This window comes from Bos indicus x Bos taurus, chromosome 11, assembly GCF_003369695.1.
Source record: "Bos indicus x Bos taurus breed Angus x Brahman F1 hybrid chromosome 11, Bos_hybrid_MaternalHap_v2.0, whole genome shotgun sequence".
In the NCBI taxonomy this organism is placed as follows: domain Eukaryota; kingdom Metazoa; phylum Chordata; class Mammalia; order Artiodactyla; family Bovidae; genus Bos; species Bos indicus x Bos taurus.
Genome location: NC_040086.1, coordinates 102,837,000 through 102,859,048, shown reverse-complemented (window position 1 = coordinate 102,859,048; position 22,049 = coordinate 102,837,000). Strand labels below are relative to the sequence as shown.

General features: G+C 61.4%; 1 protein-coding gene across 1 annotated transcript in view; it reads left to right on the top strand.

Moving 5' to 3' along the window:
• Positions 1 to 22,049, top strand: part of LOC113901811 — a 59,371-nt gene that overhangs the window by 27,892 nt on the left and 9,430 nt on the right. Inside the window, 11 exon segments of the mRNA XM_027556742.1 lie at positions 3,568 to 3,680; positions 8,399 to 8,451; positions 8,788 to 8,901; positions 9,113 to 9,234; positions 9,322 to 9,413; positions 12,734 to 12,813; positions 13,397 to 13,584; positions 15,071 to 15,158; positions 16,290 to 16,436; positions 17,337 to 17,494; positions 20,974 to 21,137. Coding sequence (XP_027412543.1) covers positions 3,568 to 3,680; positions 8,399 to 8,451; positions 8,788 to 8,901; positions 9,113 to 9,234; positions 9,322 to 9,413; positions 12,734 to 12,813; positions 13,397 to 13,584; positions 15,071 to 15,158; positions 16,290 to 16,436; positions 17,337 to 17,494; positions 20,974 to 21,137 — 1,319 coding nt within the window.

The window sequence follows — 22,049 nt, the reverse complement described above, 5'->3', positions numbered from 1 at the left end:
TCCCCGGCCAGCAGTGCCCTCCTGACCCCCAGCCCCACTGGCCGCCTTCCCAGTGCTGCCCCAGGAGGGTCTCAGACACCCTGGCCCCGCCCCTCTGTCCTGGGGCAGCCATCCCCCTCCCGCCCCACCGGGCAGCCCCTCGCAGGATGCCTCCTCACCTCGTGCGGCCACAGGTCCTCTGTGACTTCAGGCTCCACGGCTCAGAGCCAAGGGGGAGAGGGGGTTCCAGAGGGGGTCAGGCCAGTGGCGGGGGGGTTCCCAGAGGGCTGGCCAGAGACACGGGGAGGGATCCTCACCACCCGCTTCGCCAGGCATGTCCTGGGCTCGGTGCCCGGTTTGGGGCTTCAGGGGGCAGCCTGGGAGTGCAGTGCTCGTGAACAGAGAGGACAGTGGAGGGTGGAGACTGTGGCCATGGTCAGAGAGCCAGGAATCCAAGTGGGGCGGGGGAGGCCCTCGCACGGGGCGGGGGGTGGTCAGCGCAGATCCCAGGCCTGTGCTGAAAGCACATGCCACCCCCAGCCTGCGTCCTCCCTAGGAGGTGGGGGCTGCCCGTAGCACCCGATTCCCCCAGCGCTGCCTCTCCCCTCCCCTCCCCGGCCCAGCCTCAGTCAGGTTGTGACTGTGCGTGTGCTCAGTCGTGTCCGACTCTTTGCGACCCCGTGGGCTGTAGCCTGCCGGGCTCCTCTGTCCGTGGGATTCTCCAGGCAAGAGCACTGGAGTTGGGCTGCCGTGCCCTCCTCCAGAGGGTCTTCCCGACCCAGGATCAAACCCAGGTCTCCTATGTCTCCTGCGTTGGCAGGCGGGTGCCTTGCCACTAGCGCCCCCTGGGAAGCTGGAATGGAATTGTGGCCACCAGTAGGGGTCAGCATTGGGCCAGACTGGGCCGCCTTCAGCCCCTGCCCTTCCCTCCTGCTCCTGTCTAGACCTTGAGAAGGGGAGGCGGGATGGGAGGCTCCAAGGTGGACAGCCTACATCTGTACGTCCCCGCTGCTAGATGGCCAGCAAGGTCCTGTGGGCTCATCAAAGGTCTCAGAGCCGGGGAGCCTGGGCACGTGGCACCCCCCAAGTCATAGAGCCTTCCCACCAGGCGCACGGTGCCCCCTCCCCACCACCTCCTGCAGCCTGCCCAGGCAGGGAGAGACCACAGAGGTGGAAGTCGTTCAGAGCCATGCCCTGGACGGCCCAGCGCCCTTGGAGCCCAGGATCGGGGCCTCCTCAAAGGCCCCTGGCCCGGCCCCGCCTTCTAAACTAGCCACTCACCGCTCCCCGGGGGCTGCTTTGCAGCCGTGCCTCTGCACACCTCCGTCGGTGCCCTGTGAGTCCTAGGCTGTAGGGCACAGCTCCGCTCCCCAGGGCCTGGCCCATCCTGCCGCCTCTCAGGCCTGTTCCTGAGTCGGGGTGGATCTCCTCCACCAAGTCCTTTCCTTGCTGGGACCGCAGTGCTCAGTGGCTGGGTGGGGACAGAGCTTGCTACCAGCATCAGGTGGTGGGGACACTAGGGCTTCCCGTCCTGCCCCTCAACCCCCGACGGAGCGGGGGCCCCTGATGCCCACCGGTCCACCCCCAGCCTGTCTGGAAGGAAGGATGGGAGAGAGTGTGGCCCAGCTGTGTGCCCGCCGTCACCCCGCAGGCCTCCCTGAACCTCAGGCACTTCTTTCAGCACCCTGAGGGGTGTGTGCTCATCCCTATTTTACAGATGGGGAAGCTGAGGCTGGCGGAGGAGCAGTGACCTGCTTAGGGGGAGGACAAACCGAGGTTCAGACCCAGGGCTTGGACTCCAGAGCCCGTGGTTTTTCCGCTACACCTCCTCCCTGGCCAGTGGTTCTCAAATTGTTCCTCGGGAGCTCGTTAGAAAATGCAGCATCTTCCCTCCCATCCCGGCCCTCCTGAGTCTGATATGCTGGGGGTGGGCCCCATGATCAGGTGATTCTGGTGAGAACCACTGCCCTAGAAAAAAGCTAGACCTGTGGTCAGCAAGCCACAGCCCCCAGGACCCACCAACAGTCTTTGTAAATAAAGTTTTATTGACGCGCAGCCACACTCATCATATTTACACAGCGAGCGTGGCTACTTTCCTGCCACAAAGGCAGAGCTGAGTGGTTTCCGTGGAGACAGAGACCTGGGGGCCCACAGAGCCTGAACACCGATGGTCTGTCTCTCCGCGGGAAATTCTGCAACACGTGATGTAGATAATGGAGGGCGACTGGCTTGGGGACTGATGGCCTTGGAGGACACGGCTCCGTCCTGCCCTTTGCTGATCCCAGGTGGGGGTTACTGCACCCCCCAGGTACTGGGTTGGGAAGGAGGGAGCAAGAGAGTCTGGAAAAGACCCTGCAGCCACCTTGCCCCCCATGCCTCCATGCCCACACATTCCTGGAGCAGCCCCTGTCGCCACTCCCTCTAGGAATCCTCCTCCCCTGACCGTCGGAGCCCGCGGTCAGTACTCCCGCCCCAGCACCGCTGGGGCCGTCCCGGGATCAGCCCCTGGGCCAGCCCCTCGCCTTCGCAGCGTCTCTCGTCTCAGTCCCAGGCCTGCCGCCTCTTGTGGAACAGTCTTCTTATGCCACGTCCCCTGCGGGGTCAGGGGCTAAGCATGGCAGATGCTCCACAAACACCTGTGACTGTGGACCCGGCGGGGCTGGAGGAGGCCGCGTCTCCATGGCCCACAGGCGTGGCCGTGTCTTTAGTCACTCGAGCGGGTCGTGGGTTGGGTTGCAGGAGAGAGAGGCACATACACTGATGAGACGTGAAGTGAGGCGGGCTGTCAGCACCACATGTCCGAGCCCAGCACCCGCGTCTGAGCCGCAGGCCCCTAACCCGGGGAAGCTGCCGCCCACCTGTGCTCAGCGGCTCACCCGCCCCACCTGGGCTGCTACCCTCTCAGGAGGGGCCCAGGCCACGCCTTCCTCCTCTTCCCGTGGGCAGACGTGCCAGGCAGCTCGCCCTGATGGAGGGCAGGTCTCTGACTCCAACCAGACCAGTTTGACTCCAGCCTTCTTGGTCGCCCGGCCGGCTGAGGTCCCTCTCCGACCAGGGCGGCAGTGCAGGGCGCAAGAAGACGGTGGTGGAATTAGAGCTCAGCTGTGGGCCCTGCTCCCCGTGGGCCTGGCGGACAGTGCCCCCTAGCTGATGGCCAGTGGGGCGAAGATGAAGGACATGCCTGTCATGAAGCAGATGAAGGACTGTGCCTGTCACCCCAGAGCAGGCACTTTGAGCGAGCAGACCGAAGACAGGCGAGGGCTTTTGGGCAAAGGACATTCAGACACGGGCCCCAGCCCTGGACAGTAACCGTGGATGCCAGGCGCTCCTGCCAGGAGCTGATCCCCCCGCAGGAGCGAGCACTGAGCCCCAAGTCACTGCTCACAGATCAGGCCCTGCTGAGCCAGGGGATCCTGCGGGGGCAGCCACCCCCTGGGCCTCCGGTCCCAGCCCCAGCCCCTCTTTGGGCCTTAGGTCTCCCTGGATGCTGGGCCTGCAGGAGCCCAGCCTCCTGGCCCTCCCCCAGCCCCCAGCTGTCTCCTGCCTCGAGGGTGTTCACTGCTCACACGGGTGTTTGTGTATCTCCAGCTCACTCGGGGTGCCGGCCACGCCGGACCCCCGCGGCGGCTCCCTGCGGCTGGAAGAGACGCACTCGGCCAGAGGGGCAGGCTTGGTCGCGCCCTGGACCCTCCGGAGCTGTGGTAAGGGCGAGCCTGTGGATAGGCCCTGGGCTGGCTGGTCAGGTGGCCAGGGAGGTCCTCTGGGGACCCCCTCCACTGCCTGATGCTCGGCGAGGCTCTGGGTGTAGAGGTCCTTCCTTATGTGGAGCATATCCACGCGTCGGTATTAAAGCTTTCTGGAGGCTTTCGGGGCGGCCGCTTGCTCTGTGCTCCTGCCACACCTCTGTCCTGACTTGACCCTTGCCCTCATGAGGGTTGAAGGCTTGCTTCATCCACAGCTCTGCTCCTGGGGCCCAGCCTTCTGCCTTCTCTTCTGCCACCAGAGGGTTTTTGTTTCTGGTTACAGCTGAGAGTTGCCCAGAACCCTGGAGCTGGTGCACAGCTGGGGCTGTGGGGGTGGGGCGCCCGCCAGGTACCCTCCTGGGTTCAGGCCTTCGTCCTGGCAGCGTGCAGAGTAGGGCATGAGCCGGCCTGTGGGATGCTCTGCCCAGTGGGGCTCAGAGAGGGGGACAGATGGAGGGCTCTGGCCTGGCGCTGGGGACCAAGCGCTGTTTGGAGAGGTCTGGGATGTGCATCCGTTTTATCCTTTTTCAGTTGGTTTTCTCCAAAATAAGAATAAGACGTGCTCACATCTGTAGGAGAACTGGGCTCCTGCAGGTGCATTCAGAGTGAACCCCGACCCCTGCCCTGCTCAGGAGCAGCCCCAAATAAAACCTCCTTACGGGCCCAGCAGAGTTGCCCGTCTCACAAGGAGGGCGGTGAGGCCTGTGGGGTCCAGTGGCCTGTGAAAGGCCTGGGGGGCAGTTAGCAGTCCCCCAGACCTCCCAGTGCCCGGGGGAGAGGCGGGCAGGAGGAATTTCAGCCTTGCGCTTTGGCGTCCCACCGTCCTGGGCTCAGAGCTGCCACTAGGCAATGGGGGTGTGGAGGACCCCTCATGGATGAGCAGCTTCCCAAGGCGTTACCCGCAGCGGTGCCTCCAAGAAACACCTGCCCCTCCCTGGAAGACAGAGGGCCCCTGAGGCCAGGCTGGGCAAGAGGTGGGGAACAAAGCCCTCTGCGGACCAGGGGTGGGCACGTGTGAGCGCGTAGATACGTGTGTGTGTGTTGGGGGTCCCGGGCCCTCTGAGAAGGAGGGCTCTGTGTCACTCCATCCGGCAGTCAACCTCCCCCCACCGGCCCAAGGTCTGGGAGACCCTCCCAGCCTGGGGAGGGGGCTGCCCAGGAGCTCGCTAGTCTCTTGGCTCACCCTCCCTCTGCTCACTCAGTACCAGCTCGCTGAGGACCTGCCAAGCCTGGCATGGACCGGGCACCAGGCCCTGCCCTCAAGCAGCCTGCCTTTTAGGAGGTGGTGGGCAATCAAAAGATGCCCCAATGACCACTGCAGCTGTCAGATCCTGGGCAACCAATGCCCAAGGGGAGAGTCTGCCCAGAAGTGGGTGGATGCTTCCAGCACCAGTTTCCAGGAAGTGTGGCCCAGTGAGGGGCATGAGCTGTCTGGGTGCCCAGGACGGGCTGGGACCAGGACTTGGGCTCAGATGCCAGCTCTCTGTCCACCCCTCTCCGTCGTCTTGGCCGAGCAGGAACTGGGAGCTGGGGTGCCTCTGACTCGGGCAGCCCTGGCCCCTTGGGACCATCAGCTGTGCCTGGTCTGTCAAACGGGGTCACACTGGGACTCAGGGCCCGAGACAGAAAGCAGTGGGCTGGGCAACAGCAGTGCCCTTGGCCTCCACTCCTGCTGGTCTGCAATGCCAGCTGATTCTGTCTCGGGCTGCACAGCCCATGTGTGCCCTGTACTTGTGTCTGCCCATGCAGGGTGGGCCATGCCCGGGGTGGTGGCAGGGAGGTGGTACAGTGTCTCTGGGGAGAGGCAGACCCACCCAGATCCCATGGGGAGGGCAGACAAGGGCATCCTCCTCTCAACATCCCAAAGGGAAGGGCCGTCCGCTGCTAGTGGACAGGACGACACGCCTGGACCGTGGAGCACATGTCAACGGTGGGAACGGTGCGAGCTTTCCCATGAGTCACCACTCGAGTGGGTAGCCTGGGTGGGGAGCCAGGGGAGGGCAAAGGAAAACAGATCAGCAGCTCCTTTGTGCCGAGCTACCTCTTCCCCAGGGGTGCCTCTCAGCGGGCAAGGGGCTGGGCCACAGACCTCCCGAGGAAGGAGGGGCCTGGCGCGAGGGTGCCTGGCTGCAGCCCGCCAGGGGGCCCCCGCTCCCCCGCTGTGCCCCCCAAGTAGCAGAGCCGAGGCAGGTGCTCCTCCCCAGCCTGCCCCCTCCCACAAAGACAGCCTCCTGGAGCCTCTGAGGTCTGTGTGGGCAGAGCTGTGGGCCAGGCCCCCATCCCCCACTTGGCTGAACCCCAGCAGGCCAGGTGCCAGGCCAAGTGCCGGGTCTTCCAGAAAAACCCGCTCCTCTCCCAGCTCTGCCTGCAGGCCGCCTTGCTGGGAGGCCAAGAGCCAAGCAGGATCTCGGCAGCCCACCACCAAGCAGCGAGCACAACCCAGAGTACAGGCGCTGTGCACTCCCACCAGACGCCTCCTCCAGGAAGTCTCCCGGATGACACGGGCTGGGTCGGGTGCTCTGCTCGCCCGTCTCAGCGTGCTTGGTGGGAGTGAAACTCACGTGTGTGCCTCTGTCTCTGTGGGCCACGAGAACCTGAGGGTCCGGCTCTCCTTGCAGCCCCGGCTCCTGCCTGGCCAGGTGCTTGGGGAATATTTGCTGAATGCGTGAATGACTTCCTAAAGGCCCCGAGGCCCCCTGGGCCTGTCTGTGTCACACATGGCAGCTCACTGGTGTCACACTGCCTCCAGGCAGGTCCCAAGCTCATGCCCCTGTTCACGGAAGAGGAAGCCAGTGCCCAGAGGGGCATAACCCCCACCACCTGACAGTGAATGGCAGAGCGGGGACTGGGGCCCAGCCTTTCCCACTGGCAGCAGCGCCAGCCCAACAGAACTTTCTGCAGTGACAGAGATGTTCTAAGTTCTGGGCCGTATGATCTGGCGCCCAGCAGCCATGTGTGGCTGTGGGGGCCTCTGGGACACAGCCAGAGCTACTGAAGAGTGAAGTTTTACATGTTTGTTTCCTCTAAGTTTAAACGTGAGCAGCAAGGGAGGCTTGCCAGCGGACAGCAAGGTTCCGGCCCCCAGGCACGGCAGCCTCTCGCCCAGGCAGGGCCCCGTCGGCTTTGTTTTGGTTTGAGGCCGCGGGCCCCCAGCCGCAGTGCGGTAGGGAGAGCTCACCTGGTCCTCATCGTCCCCGTCGCCGTTGGCAACAGTAACAGTTGCCACGTATGTGTTTAATCGTCCTGTTGGAGCCACAAGGCTGCCAGGCGCTCTGGGGTGGCAGGTTGTGCTGGATTCTTGGGGCCACTCCCCAGTGGTCATCAGGAGTTGGGAAGTGAGGCCAGAACCGTCCTCTGCTCAGCAGGGCCAGCTGCTCGGCGGCCCGGGCCGCATCCGTCTCGGGGAACACTTGCTTTCTCCTGGATCGCAGCTCAGAGCTCGGGGACCCACAGCCCGGGGTCTCCCTGGTGACCTGTCGGGGTGCTGGCCTGGCCAGGAATAATCAGGAAAGGTCTGCACCTCTTGGAGCAGCAGCTCTGGGGGCCTTGGCTCTCTGAAGCTTCCAGGTCCCTGGCAGAGGATCTGCAGGAACTCAGTGGAGGACCGGGGCACCTTTTTTCCAGGCCACAAGCAAAAGCAAAGGAGTGGCCCCTTCTCCAGGGAACTGCCAGGCAGCTGGGAGCGTGGGGGAACATGCCAGGCAGCCCCCAAGTGCCGCGCATGTCAGCTGGCCGGAGCCCCCGCCCCTCCCCTGGGCTCCGTGCTGCAGAGAGTCCTCAGCGGCCGTGGAAGCGCCCGGGAGCCGGCTGGCTGCTGTTTACAGCTCTTTGGCCGCTCTAATGTGGGATGCTGAGCTGCTCTGTTCTGGGAAGCAGGGCGCCATCCTCCTCTCTGCACAGTCACTAGGGATGAAGCAGGAGCTCGTCCAAGAGCCACCAGGAGGGCTTGCCGTCCACAGACACGAGGCCTCTCCCCGGTGGGGAGCCCCCATCCTGCGTGCTGCCGGCTCTCACAGGGGTCCTGCCAAGAAGATGGAGGGCAGGGCCAGAGGAAGCGACGCTCGCTGCCCCCGCCTCTGACTACAGTCACCCCCCGCCACCCCAGGCAACCTCCGAAGGGCCAGGCTGGGTCCCTGGGGCCCCCACCGGGAACCAGAAGCCCTCGGCCACCTGGGGAGCCTGAGGTTTCCGAGCCTGCACTCTGGACAGTCTCAGGGAGGCCGCAGGGCTGTGCCCTGTGGCCTAGGTCACCGCACACCCATGGGGCTGCGACCCTTATTAGGGCAGCCACTGGGTATCAGAGCATCTTACCACGGGGTGTCCCCGCAGAGGCGTTCATGGACTAGCGCTTTTTCCAGGGCACCCAGCGAGTGAGTGATGAGCCAAGGCCTGTCTGGCAGCAAGGCCTGTGTTCTTGGCCCCGGCCATGTGTCTGCAGCCTGGGGTCCCTGCTCCCAGGGGAGGGTGGCCGAGGTCAGGCAGGAAGAGCCCCCCAACCCCCGCGGGAGTGGGCAGGGTACGGTAAGGCAGCAACCTGTCTCCTTGCCCCACAGGCTGGGGGCCCTGCCCACCCTCCCTGGACGCGCAGGGAAGGGGTCCTCTCCCAGCGCGTGTCCTGCAGGCCCAGGCCAGGCCAGGCCAGGCCGCCCAGCCACCGCTTCTTGTGGTTTCTGCAGGTCCGCTATCCGACGTCCAGCAGAAGTCGCTGAGCTTCCTGGAGTCCCTGAAGGTGTGTAATCTTTAGGCCGCTTCTGTTTGGGGGTCCACCGGGAGCAGCTTTCACCCCCTGAGGCTGAGTGGCAGGGGCCCCAGAGTTGAGAGGGAGGGAGGGGAGCCTGGAGCAGGAAGGAAGGCCAAGGCCCCGGCCAGGCCGAGGCGGGGAGGCTGCGGGCTGGGGAGCAGGGTGGTGGGCTGCACAGAGTGGTCCTCCCGGGGGGACGTTCTGTAAGGGTCCAGTCCTTGGAGGTGACACTGCCTGCCCTCTGAGGCGGGGGCCTTGCCAGGGAGCGGGGGCAGCAGGCGGGGGCCCCGGGGAGTCCTGAGGCTGCTCCTCTCCTCCCTGCAGCCGGACTGGCGGGAGCAGGGGCAGGCGCTGGCCCTCCTTAGGCGACAGGCGGAGCTGGAGGTCTGGGAGACGCAGAAGGCCCTGGGGGAGCTGCTGTCCAGACCCAGGCTGGAGGTCAGCAGGCCAGCCTGCCCCCTGCGGCCCGGCCCAGCCTAGGAAAGGCTGGTGGGAAGCGTGGGTCGGGTCAGCTTGGGGAAAGGGGCTGTGGGTCCCGCCCAGGCCGAGGGCCTCCGAGTGCAGCTGCCCTCAGGGTAGGCCCTTTGCTCTTCCTGGGACGCCGCCTGGTCCACCCTCCACAACACCCGCCTCCTTCCTGTCCTCACAGCAGCTGAGGGAGGAGCACTCGACCCAGGCCAGGCCAGGGGCGGCCTTGGAGCTGGAGCGACCGCAGGTGCGTGTGGATCTGGAGGCGAGGACGTCTCAGAGTGCCGCGGCAGCCAGACCCAGGTGTGGCCTCCTCCCAGCGTACGATGGGGCCGGGTGGGGGTCTTGGGCCACGTGGCTCACAGTCTGCAGCGCTCTCTCACCTGGCAGCTCACAGCCACTCCCAGGCCAAGATGCGGCCGCGCCCTCCCTGAGTCCCCAGGACGGAAAGAAGAGTTGGGCGGATGCGTCAGCTCACGCGGGTGAGTGGTCTCAGAACCGACCCTCCAGCCACCCAGACAGCACAGCTTGTGCCCCGCGTGGGCCCCGAGGGGGCGGCTGGGTCAGGTGCCCAACAGAGGGGCCAGGGAGGGGGTGACCCGCCCATGGCCTCATGGGGCCGGTGGAACTGGGGTTTGAAAGTATTCCAGTGGTCATGCATGGATGTGAGAGCTGGACTCTAAAGACAGCTGAGCGCCGAAGAATGGATGCTTTTGAACAGTGGCATTGGAGAAGACTCTTGAGAGTCCCTTGGACTGCAAGGAGGTCCAACCAGTCCATCCTAAAGGAAATCAGTCCTGAATATTCACTGGAAAGACTGATGCTGAAGCTCCAATCCTTTGGCCATCTGATGCGAAGAACTGACTCATTGGAAAAGACCCTGATGCTGGGAAAGATTCAAGGCAGGAGGAAAAGGGGATGACAGAGGATGAGATGGTTGGATGCCATCACCAACTCGATGGACATGAGTTTGAGTAAACTCCGAGAGTTGGTGATGGACAGGGAGGCCTGGTGTGCTGCAGTCCATGGGGTCGCAAAAGGTCGGACACGACTGAGGACTCAGCTGAACTGACTGATGCCACAACACACCATCAGGTATCACTGCCTCCTGCTCGTTAGGGCAAGCAGGGAGCCAGGGAGCCAGTTAGCAGACACACCACCCCCACCCACCCAAACCGGGGGGCAGTGAGCCCGGACTACAACAAGAAAGCTTTCGCTTAGATGCCGAGTGAAACAACCCAACAGCGAGGGGCGTGGCCAAGTAAGGAGGTGTGGTGGGCGGGTCGTCCAGCCCTGTCTGTCCTGCTCTGGTCACCTTCAGGGTGATTGTCACCCTCCCGCTGAAATCCTGAATACAGCCCATCTCTGTCCCTTGGGGAACAGGAAAGCCCACACCCTTCCCAGGTCTGCCAGTATGCCCACCTCTGTCCCTCTGAGTGGTCACTCCTTGAGGCCTCTCAGGTGCTGGCCCCGTGCATATCCAGTTGGATACTGGATCCTGTGTTGGCAAACAGAGTTCCCTGTGTACAGGCTGCAGGGACAGCCCAGCACAACCTCTGGGAGTTTGAGCCGTGGCTGAGCTGGTGGCGGCAGACTAACCACGCTCCCTGGTGGCATATGATGGACTTGTTTGCTCCTATGATGGACTTGCGGTTTAATTTCCTCATGGTCAGTTCAGTTCAGTCACTCAGTCGTGTCTGACCCTTTGCAACCCCATGGACTGCAGCATGCCAGACCTCCCTGTCCATCACCAACTCCTGGAGTTTACTCAAACTCACGTCCATCAAGTCAGTGATGCCATCCAACCATCTCATCCTCTATCATCCCCTTCTCCTCCTGCCCCCAATCCCTCCCAGCATCAGAGTCTTTTCCAATGAGTCAACTCTTCGCATGAGGTGGCCAAAGTACTGGAGTTTCAACTTTAGCATCATTCCTTCCAAAGAACACCCAGGACTGATCTCCTTCAGAATGGACTGGTTGGATCTCCTTGCAGTCCAAGGGACTCTCAAGAGTCTTCTCCACTACAGTTCAAAATAATCAATTCTTCAGTGCTCAGCTTTCTTTATAGTCCAACTCTCACATCCATACATGACCGCTGGAAAAACCATAGCCTTGACTAGACGGACCTGAGCCCAAATATGTAGAGATGTGGATCTATCTTGGTGGATGTCCTGTGAGCTCTTGAAAAGAAACCCTGGTGTTGAGAACATCATCATTTGGGATTACCCTGGCCCTTGGTGGACCCACCCCTTTAAAACTCTGCCCTCACGGGACAGCCCTCTGTCCCCAGCGACCCGCGCTGCTCCGCGGCCTGCTGTGTCTGATCCAGCCACTCCTGCGTCCCCACAGCTAGCATCAGACAGTCCAGCCGGTCTGTCCTCTCCATCCTCCCACTTGTAACGAATGTGTGTTTTCCTATTTCAAGTGTGTTTCTTGGAGGCAGCCCGTAGGTGGATCTTGCTCTTTTGTCTTATTATACAATCCAGCAATCTCTGCCTTTCACCTGGAGTGCTTAGCTATTTCCATTGAACAGAATTATCATTACTGTTAGAGTTTTTAAAGATATTTTTTAATGTGGGCCATTTTTTAAAGTCTTTATTGAATTTGTTGCAATATTGTTTTTCCTTTGTTTCTGGAGTTTTGGTCACAAAGGCCTGTGGGAGGGATTGAAACTGCATCCCCTGCATCGGAAGGAAAAGGTTTTTTTGTTGTTTTGTTCCTTTCTCTTTTTTGTTTAGATTTTTTTTTTTTGGAAGGCAAAATCTTAACCACTGGACGGCCAGGGAAGTCTCAATGTTGTTAGCTTTTGAGTCTATCACCGGGCTATTTTCTTTTGTCTCAACTGGCCTTTTCTCCTTTCTTTTTCTGCGTTCTTTTGGGTCAAACAAGTATTTTTCTATCATTCGATTTTCTCTGTTGTTGGCTTCTGAGCTGTAATTGGCTTCAGTGGTTGATCTGGGATTTACAACAGCGCCTCTGGTGTATCTGCACGTGACATTCCACCGGCTCACCCAGAACAGGAGGACCTTACAGCCCTCCATTGCTTCTCTTCTGGACTTTAGGCCACGGTAGTCATGCATTTTACTTTATAACTCCACAATACATTGTTATGTTTGTAAACACTCAAGAAACTTTTAAATTTTATGTATCTATGTATCTACACAGACATACACACGTATGTATACCCGTATGTGTATATATGTGTGTATGTATACATCAGTTCAGTTCAGTCGCTCAGTCGTGTCCAACTCTTTGCGACCCCATGGACTGCAGCACGCCAGGCTTCCCTGTCCATCACCAACTCCTGGAGCTTGGTGAAACTCATGTCCATTGAGTTGGTGATGCCATCCAACCATCTCATCCTCTGTCGTCCCCTTCTCCTCCCGCCTTCACTCTTTCCCAGCATCAGGGTCTTTTCCAATGAGCTGGTTCTTCGCATCAGGTGGCCATAGGATTGGAGTTTCAGCTTCAGTATCAGTCCTTCCAATGAACATTCAGGACTAATTTCTGTATTTTCTTCTCTGATTACATTTATTCTTTGATTAAAGTCTTTTTTAGATAAAGGCAGGTCAGGGACATGACTGGGATTGGGGTGTATGTGGAGGGAGAACCATACAGTCCTGCTCCGTTTCATGGCCTCTTGAAGATTTGGCTGAAGCTTTGTGTCTGGGTGGGGAGGGTTGTGCTGTGGTGGTGGTGGTGGTAGATTAAGTTGCCCAGACACCCTAGATTGGTGAAGACTTCCTGTAAAAAAGGTCCCTGGAACCTTATATGACCAGCCATGCCTGTTTTTTGTCCTCAGAGCCTATGCAGGAAGGGAGACCAGCCCAGCGCCCCTCCCAGCTGCCTCCAGCCAGGCTCTGGGAGGAACTCAGGTTCCAGGTACAGAACCCCAGGGAAGGGACTCACAAGTGGGCCCCAGGGGAGGCACTGGCAGGAGGTAGGGGACGCAGTTCTCTGTGCCTGGGGACATCAGGCGTTGAGACCCACCCCTCCTACAGCCTGCACCCAGGGGGACTCCGCTGCAGGTCCTGTGTGAAGGGAGGCTCTCCCTGCCACGGGTACCACCCACCCTTCCAGCCAACATCCGCTCAAGCCCCTTCCTCACGGCTGGGGTGGCAGGTGACATGGTTTGGGGCAGGGCTGGCCCAGGCAGTGCTGACTGCACATGTCAGGGAGGGGCCCAGTCTTTCCTAACCCATCCAGAGCACAAGCACGTGGCCGGCTTGAGTGCAGGGCCAACAGGGCAAGGACCCCACCCTGCCTTCTTCAGGAGCCCCCAGTTGGGAGGAGGACAGTAACGTGTCCCGGGGAAGAGGGGCACGACATGGAGAACACTGGGGCGGCCAGTCCGGGAAGGCTCCCTGGAGGCCGCAGCCTCCTCCCGGGGGAGTTGGGTGCTGCTCCCACTCGGAGACACTCAGCGGTGGTGGTGACACGCCCCGGTCGGCCCGCACCACCGCAGGGGAGCCGGACGAGGCCCCGGAGCGCGGCGCCGGTACCCTTCAGCCGCTTCACGATCCAGATGCTGGAGCAGAGCCTGCGGGAAGAGGACCTGCGCGCGCGGCACCAGGCCGCGCTGCTGCGCCTGCGCGAGAAGGCGCTGGAGGAGAAGACGCGCGCCGAGCTGGCCTGGCTGGAGCATCAGCGAGGGTGAGCGCGTGCGCGCCGCGCAGGGCCCCCGCCCCGCTCCCACTCGGTACCCCCAGGGTAAAGCGCTGCTACCTAGGGTCATGGGCGTTTGGAGAAAGTTTGATGCGACCAAAAGTACCAAAAGGTGAATACAGTGGCTTTGAAACCTCCCCTAGCCCCACATCTGCGAGATCATCTCTGCCCATTTTCCAGGCTGTCTTGGCAGATCTTGTTAAGGGAGATACACAGATAGGTATTTAAACAGCATTTGGAATAGACTGCTGCTGCTGCTGCTAAGTCGCTTCAGTCGCGTCGGACTCTGTGCGACCCCACAGACGGCAACCCACAGGCTTCCCTGTCCCTGGGATTCTCCAGGCAAGAACACTGGAGCGGGTTGCCATTTCCTTCTCCAATGCACGAAAGTAAAAAGTGAAAGTGAAGTCACTCAGTCATGTCCAACTCTTAGCGACCCCATGGACTGAAGCCTACCAGGCTCCACCATCCATGGATTTTGCAGGCAAGAGTACTGTAGTGGGGTGCCATTGCCTTGGAAATCAGTCCCGAATATTCATTGGGAGGACTGATGCTGAAGCTGAAACTCCAATCCTTTGGCCACCTGATGCGAAGAACCGATTCATTGGAAAATACCCTAATGCTGGGAATGATTGAAGGCGGGAGGAGAAGGGGACAACAGAGGGTGAGATGGTTGGATGGCATCACCGAATCGTTATGGACATGAGTTTGAGCGAACTCCGGGAGTTGGTGATGGACAGGGAGGCCTGGCGTGCTGCACTCCGTGGGGTCGCAAAGAGTCAGACACGACTGAGCGATTGAACTGAACTGAACTGACACGCCGTTGTAACTTGAGTTTTCGTTTAAAAGTCAAGAAGCCCTCTCCCTGTCCCTGCACGAGCGTTACAACACTCAGCGCACCCAGCGCAGAGACAGCAGCCCCCTTAGCCGCCCTCTAACTGGACCTCTGGGGCGTCTCCAGCTCCGTGCCCTGAGTCCTGAACATCCCAGAGAAGAATTCCTTAAGGTGGATTTGTGGAAGTGGAATTCATGTCAATGAGGACATGTTTTTTACAGCTACTTGTTATTCCCATGTTGGTCTCCGAATAGCTCATTCCAGTTAAGATTACTGGTGGTTTACAGTTGTGCCAGGCTGGGGGTCTTCTATTCCATGATGACTCCCACCTTCCCAAAAGGGCCCTCTGGCTGGGCTGGGGTGCCAGCATGGGAAATACGCTGTCCTCCCTTCCTCCCTCCAGGCCCAAAGGTGGTCCTGAGGGGATGGGAAGAATGAAGTCTGGACTGGGGCCACTGGGCCCCTCGGGGCTCCCCCGCCTGCCCACGCACGGCCATCTCCTCCTGATAGCCCTGCCGTGAGAACCGGGCGTGCCAGGTCCACCTGGATGGCTCGGGCTGGCCAGGACTGTGGTTTTCCACACCCACGGGCAGGCCCCAAGGTCAGCAGTCAGTCCAGTCAAGCCGTCTCCTCTGCCAGGTATCTGAACAGCATTGGCAGCTACGCAGCGCTGGTGGCCTTGGCAGAGAAGCAGCACCAGGCCCTCAGCTACCTTGAGCGGGAGCTGGTAAGGGCGGGCTCCCGGCGGGCGACCCCCAGGGGCTCCTGCTGCTCTCCGGGGGCTGGGAACGCGAGCACCCCACCACAGAACTCCTGGGTGCTTGGCACCCTCCAGGGCTGCTCAGGGCTGCAAGGGGAGCGTTCAGAGCTGGTGGGGGCAGCGCGGTGTTCTGACCATTGCAGCCTTTGTACAGTGGCCGGGCCTCTCCAAGCCTCATTAGGGGAGAACTGCAGCCGTGCGTGTTTCGGTGGGGTTGTTGGAGGGCTTGGCCCAGCTAGCATGGACCTCTGACCTCAGAGGGGGCTCGCAGCTTCTCTGAGTGCAGTTTCCTCATCTGGGGTCAGGGGCCACTATGCTGGTGTCTGTTGATTTCAGTCTCCAGACAGCCCTGTGTGGGGTGGGAGCTGGATGAAGAGACTGAGGCCGGGGCTGGCGCTCGTCTTTCCTGGGGTCCCTCAGCTGCGACGGGAGGGGTGGTGGTGGACTTGACCTCCATCCTGTGGGACCTGTGTGGACCAGGGAGGTGGGGTGGTGGGTGTGGGGCTTCCCAGGCGGAGGGGCAGCAGGAGGAGCCCAGGAGACCGTGAGGAAGGGATGGAAGGGTTCCAGTTATCAAATGAGGCGGGGACCCTGGGGTCCCTTGTTGTGGGTGGAGACGTTGGTGGCCTCTGGGTCGGGGCCCTGCCCACTGGGGCGAGGGACCCAGCCCTGCCGAGCCTTAGTTTCTTCCTCTGACCTGGACAGGCTGTTGCCTCCCCTGGGGGGATGCGGTCCCAGCAAGGTGGTTCTGCCAAAGGGTGGCCATCAGAGACGCAGCAGGAGCCAGGGGACAGTCAGGGATAGAGCCCGGGACCTGGCGAGTGGGAGGGCGGTGGGGGATGGCAGGGGCACAGCCGGCTTGTGCCAGCCTTGCTTGGAGGTGCCCAAGGAATGAGCACCCCAGCTTCCCTCCTGCCTCCTGCCGGAGCCGGCTGATGGCCAAACCCAAGCGACAGGGGAGGCCAAAGTGTGGGGTTGGGAGGACCTCCTGACTGAGCAGGATGAGAAGGACAGGGACATCTGCAGGGGCCAGGGGTCCCCAGTGCCAGAGCTGCCCCGCCCCGTCTCCGGGTGCCAACGTGTGGTCCTCTGGTTCAGAGGGGCATCCGGTACCTGCGGACCCTTCACCTGTCCTCTCACCGAGAGAGGAAGCTGCTCCTGCAGCAGCAGAAGGACATCGTCTCCGTGCAGAGGTCCGCAGCCCTCCTGCAGCAAGAGCTTCAGGACCGGACGAGGCTGCCTCAGGTAGGCATTCTCACCCAGCCTGGGGGCTTGGCTCATGGCCAGAAACGCTGCTCACTGGCCGCTTCCTGGGCACGTGCAAGTCCTGTGTAAAACACCCGTGATCCAGGGTGGGAAGGGATTCGGAAGGGTCGGGCAGGAGGGGCAGCAGCTGCTACGGGGGCCAACGGGACTTTCCTGGCCTGGGCTGCCTGGCTGGGCCCGGAGGAGGAACCAGACTCCCCGGGGTTGGAAAGTGCTCTGGCCCGGACGTGGGGAGCTTAGTGAGCAGGGTTGGGGCAGTGTGGAGGGGGCTGGTGGGGCTGAGGTGGGGGCGAGGCAGGAAGGAGGGAGAGGACCAGGCCCCTTGAGAGGCCGGCCCCTCGGGAGCTGAGTGGTGGTGTGTCCTTGCTCCTGTGGCCTGTCCCCACATCACAGGGAGAAGGAAGGCGGTGAGGACAAGCTCAGGCGCCTGTCCCCAGGCCGAGCGTTTCTCCCGCAGGTTGGGGATGGCGACTGTCTCACCGGCGGGCGGCGGAGGGTGGTGGACTGGGTTCTGCGGAGCAGCTGGGGTAGTTTAGCAGTCACCCCAGTCATCCCAGGCCAGCCTGCAGGAGAGGGGCCAGGGCTGCCGCATTCTACAGCCGCCACCTCTGTGGGTTCCAGCCCGGCAACCCGGGCAGCCCCAGGCAAGGGCTCCCCCAGCTCTGGGCCTCTTGTCTGCACCTGTTGGGGGCTGTTAGCAACAGACCGTGGGGCTCCCGCGAGTTGAGGACCCCTGTTTCAGCCAGCCCGCTGCTGCCTCACGGGAGCCGGCTGCCTGCCGAGCCGCTGGCCGCCCTGCCGTGGCGGCCGCTGCATGAAGCCGCCTCCTGCTTGTCCTGAGGGGAGATGGACCAGCTCCCTCTGTGCTGTTTCTCTTAGAGTTCCAGCCCCGAAGTCAAGGCCAGGCGGGAGGAGGGCACCGAGACAAGCCCCCAGCAGCCGGAGGGGCCGGGCCAGGGCTCCTCACATGCCTGGCACACGCCTGGCAGCCCCCTCGGCCAGTACCCTCAGAGGAGCGAGAGCCCGCCAGTCCCACAGTGAGTCTTCACGGGCAGCCCTGGCCCTGGCACTTGCCATTAAAAGCCTTGCCTGCTGGGTGGCCGTGGTGTCACAGCTGCTGGGCCCTGCGCACCTGGCCACAGGGAGGAGAGGCGGGGATGCTCGGGGACTGGGAGGGGGGTCCTGCCCCACCAGCTGGCCCACGGGCCTGGCAGCTGAGGCCAGAACCTCCCTGGCCTGCTGGGAGAAGCCTGGCCCTCTGGAAGGAGCGCAGGGATTCCGGCTCATTCCCAGCTGGGCCACTGGCCGGGGCATGTCCTCCCGCTCGTCTGCTGAATGGGGAAGGGGTGCCACCATCCCCAGGGCTGCACAGTGACACAGGGCAGGCGGGCCGACCTGGGTGGCTGGTGTGTGTGTGGGACCCCCTAGCTGCCAGGCACCCCCTTTCGAGGCTGGCATGGGCTGTTCCCCCGGTTGGGGCAGCTTGGCCTTTTCTGAAAGCCTGGATGCGGGGCCACTGGCCTCAGCTTGCAGCCGAAGGCTCCCGGGGCCGAGTCGTCAGGGGCAGGGGCCAGAGTCCTGGCTGTGGGTGGAAGCAGAGTGTCCTGATGACCCCGCACTGGGACCCCTCCTCCTCTTCTGTCTTCATTCAAGTGGCCCTTTAGAGTCCACGAGGCCCCCTTTCCTCCTAGCCAGCTCCCAGCTCCTCCCCCGAGGGCTGGCGGCCCGCGAGGCTCTAACCTCAGCGCCTCCCACCCAAAGCCGCAACCTGGGGGTGAGGCTGCAGAGGTGACCCCCAACCCTGGGAAGCAGCTGGCCCCTCAAGAGTGGCCTTCTCAGAACCCTTGCCTGCCCTTGGGGGCGCCTCTGCTGTCCAGCGGCCCCTTCCAGCAGCGGGGCACATTTTCATGCCTCTCCCAGGAAAGGGGGTCATCGCACACTCGGCCCCGGGCCCGAGCTCAACTCTGGGCCCTCTGACAGCGCTTTTCACGTGCTGATCTATGGTTCACCTGACTCTTGATCGCCCAGCCCAGGAACCTCTGACAGGCCTCCTGGCTGACCGGACCCTCTTGGTACCAGGAATTTGTTTATGGAGCTGGGGCTGGCTGCTCACTCCGAGGGTGGGGGGTGTGTCCTGGAATCGAGTCCTTGCGGGGCACGTGGCTCCTCATCACACCAGTGATGCAAGTCAGAAACCAGAGAAGAGCTGTGTGTCTGCGAGAGAGGCTTCAGAGGCCTGGAACCTCCCTGGGAGGTCCCGCCATGTGGAGGGACCGCTTCGTACTTTCGTTCCCTCAAGAGAAGCTCAGCAGAGCGCTGAGCTGCTCAGGGCCAGGGCGCATCCCTGATCCAGGGCCTGTGGGGGCCCTCGATGCTCTGGCTGGGGGCTCCGGGCTGAGACCCATGTGTACTGGGGAGGGCTGGGAGGGACGGGATGTCTTTAGGGAGGCAGGGGGCGGGGCCTCCCATTCTGGCCAGTTCGGCCAGGTTCTGGGCCGGGCACAGCCCCTCCCCGTCCTTTGCATCCTTGCTCCAGGGTGGGCCGGGCCCTGCATCTGGACACACTGGTGCAGACAGGTGCCTGCTACTTCCTGCCCCGCAGGTCAGAGCTCCAGCCCCCCGAGATGTCTCCTGCTTCAAAAGCCCGAGACCCGGTTTCTCGGCTAAGACAGCCCTCTGACCCCGCTCCCCAGCCCACACCCCCCCAATGGGTGTCAATCCAGGGGAGGGGGATGCTCAGGGCCGCCCTGGGGGAGCAGCAAGCTGTGCCCTGCCGGGGACCAGCCCCAGCTGATCCAGGGTATTCGAAGGAGAGACGGTGTAGGTGAAGATCAGGAAACAATTGCTTAATTAAATGTTAATTAAGGATATAAAGAGTAATAGAATGAGGATAGCTCAGTAAAATTCAGTGAAGAAAAGAGGCTGAAATAAGGATAGCTCAGTGAGGAAATTCAGTGGAGAAAAGAGGCTGAATAATTCAGCCAGAAGGTAAGAGAAAGAACGACATGGTGAGACCAAGTTTCGGTGAACAAGGCCCCGCACTTTATTTTCCAAAGTAGTTTTTATACCTTAAGTTATGCATAGAGGATAATGGGGGAAGGGGTAGAGTCAGGCAGCAAGCCAGGCTTTCTTCCTGCAAACTTATCATATGCAAAAGCTTAGGTGATTTGCATCATCTTCTGGCCCGGAGGCCTATTAACATTTTAAGACCCTTTCTTCAAAAAACTTATTTTTCTCTAAAGGTGATTGGTCAGGAGCCACCCTCCAAAAGCATTAGATAAAGTTGCATTCCTACAGAGCAAAGGTGTGGTGGGCTATAACAAGAAAAAGAATTAACAGGTTACAAACATTAAAGCTACTACTTACACCAATTATATTAATCAATACACTGCCAGGGACACAGCAAGTAAGGGATATGGAAACTTAGCAGCAAACATTGGCCCAACAAGTGAAAATCCCTTCACCAATACAATTTCTAATCAATCTTTTAACTACTCAAAAGAATCTGTGTTTAGACAGTTTAGAACATCTCCTGCCTCTCACAGTTGGGAGGCTCTGAACAATCACATGTGGCCAGAAAAACCTATTCAGGCAGGCTAGAGGACTTCCAAAGGAGTTTGTAGGTTAAACACTGTCACACCCAGGAATTATTAACTGGAGCTGTAAGCTAACTTTTTTCAGAGAGGTAGTGGGGGACAGCCCCCCGTAAAGTCAGAGGTGTAGGTGAAAGCACAAAGCAGAAAGTAGGCAGACTCTGGTTTTGGGGGTAGATGGGGGACTCCTAAGGCTCGATCCCGCCTTTGCGTATGCCGAGCCTCCTTCCTCAGGACCTTTGTCATGGGCGGAGTTCCTCACGCTGGCTACTGGCAGTGATAGAATTCCAGTTGAGCTATTCCAGATCCTGAAAGATGATGCTGTGGAAAGTGCTGCACTCAATATGCAATATGCCGGCTCCCAGCAGTGCCCAGTCGCAGCGAGTGCCTGGGAAGAAAGGGAACAGAAGGAACTCCCTGCTGCCCCTGAGAGCGGGGGAATGTTCTAGAGCGAGGTTCCCCGTGGGCATGACCTCAAACCCAGACGGGACCGGGAAGCCTGGCAGTCCTGTTCCCAGCCCCCTGCCTTGGGGCTGCGATGGGGGTGCTTTTCCTGCCGTCCGTGTGCCCGGAGCTCAGGTGGGACCCAGGCACGTTGAGTGCTGCCCTCAGGCTGGGGGGTCGGGCTCCACACAGACGTCCTGCGGGAACAGGGGCATAGACAGAGTCTCCCTCCCCGCATGTCCCCCACCACCCCCAGCAGTGGCCCTGTTTAGGGGTGCAGGTCCTGCTCGAGAAGCTGCCGGGCAGGGAGGGGCCAGGGCCTGTCTTCCTTCACCCGGTGCTGACCGCTTGGCCACTGCACGCAGCTGTCCCTGGATGTGAGGTGGTGTTGCACTGGTGGAATGTTCTGGTCAGGGCTGGCCCCCTGGGAGTGGAGGGCAGCCGGGTGAGCAGTCACCCCACCCTGCACTGCCTTGCAGCCTGCTCAGCGAGCCGCAGGATGGGACACCCCCTCCAGCAGCTTCGGCTGCGGATGGTCACCCGTGTCCTCCGACGCTGGCGTGGGACAAGGATGCACCTGCAGTGGCCGGCCGACCTGATGCCAGAGGCCAACCCCCGGAGAGCCACGGCCGCACGAGCCAAGGTAACCGGGTGGGGTGGCAGTGGTGGCAGCTGAGGACAGACGCCACCCCCTCAGGGGCCCTGGCAACTCATGCCCGCTTCGGGCTTGCGGCCGGCTCAGGGTCAGACACACGTGTGTCCTGCTGGGCCTGGCTGGAGCTGTGTGCTGGGGGCGACCCGGCCTCCCTGTCCCTGAGTCTGGGCACTCAGGAGGGCTGCCCTTCCAGATGGCGGGGGCTGGCCGGGGTGGGAGAGGCCGCACAGACTGGCCGCTCCTCCTCCTGATGACGTGACGACTCAGAGCAGCCAGCCGGGCTACGGACAGTCGCCAGGCTGGTCCCCAGAACCTCAGACCTGCCCGAGGACACCCCAGGACACGCTGCCCGGCTGAGTCTAGATGTTTGTGATGCTGCCTCCACCAAGGGTGTGAGGAAGGCTCCTCCAGGCCGGCCCTGGGCTCAGGGCTGGGCAGGCTCTTGGATCACTCAGGCCTCCAGGCAGGGGACCTGTGCAGACAGGGAGCTGGACGCGCCCCCAGACTGTCCCCATCTCCCGTGCTGTACCCCGCCCCCAGCCCACAGACACCCTGGGGAGCCCCTAGAGCAGCTGGTGTGGCCCCCCCGCCTGGCAGGGTGCCCCAACCGGCTCCTCCCCAGCCCCTCTGTGCAGCGAGGGGCCTGTGGCCTGACAAATTACCCAACATCAGTGGCTTAAAAGGACAGAAACTTCCTGTCTCTCAGTTCTGGAAGCCACAAGCCTGAAATCCCCCATCTTTTCCAGTTTTGGGGGCCCCCAGGCCTCCTTTGCTGTGGCCTGTCTGCATCTGCAAAGACCCTAGTTTCACATAAGGGTTTGCAGGCGCTGAGAGTTAAGACTTGGACCTGCCTCTTAAAGGGACAGCCTGCCCTCCACCCCATCCCCTAAAAAGCCCTGC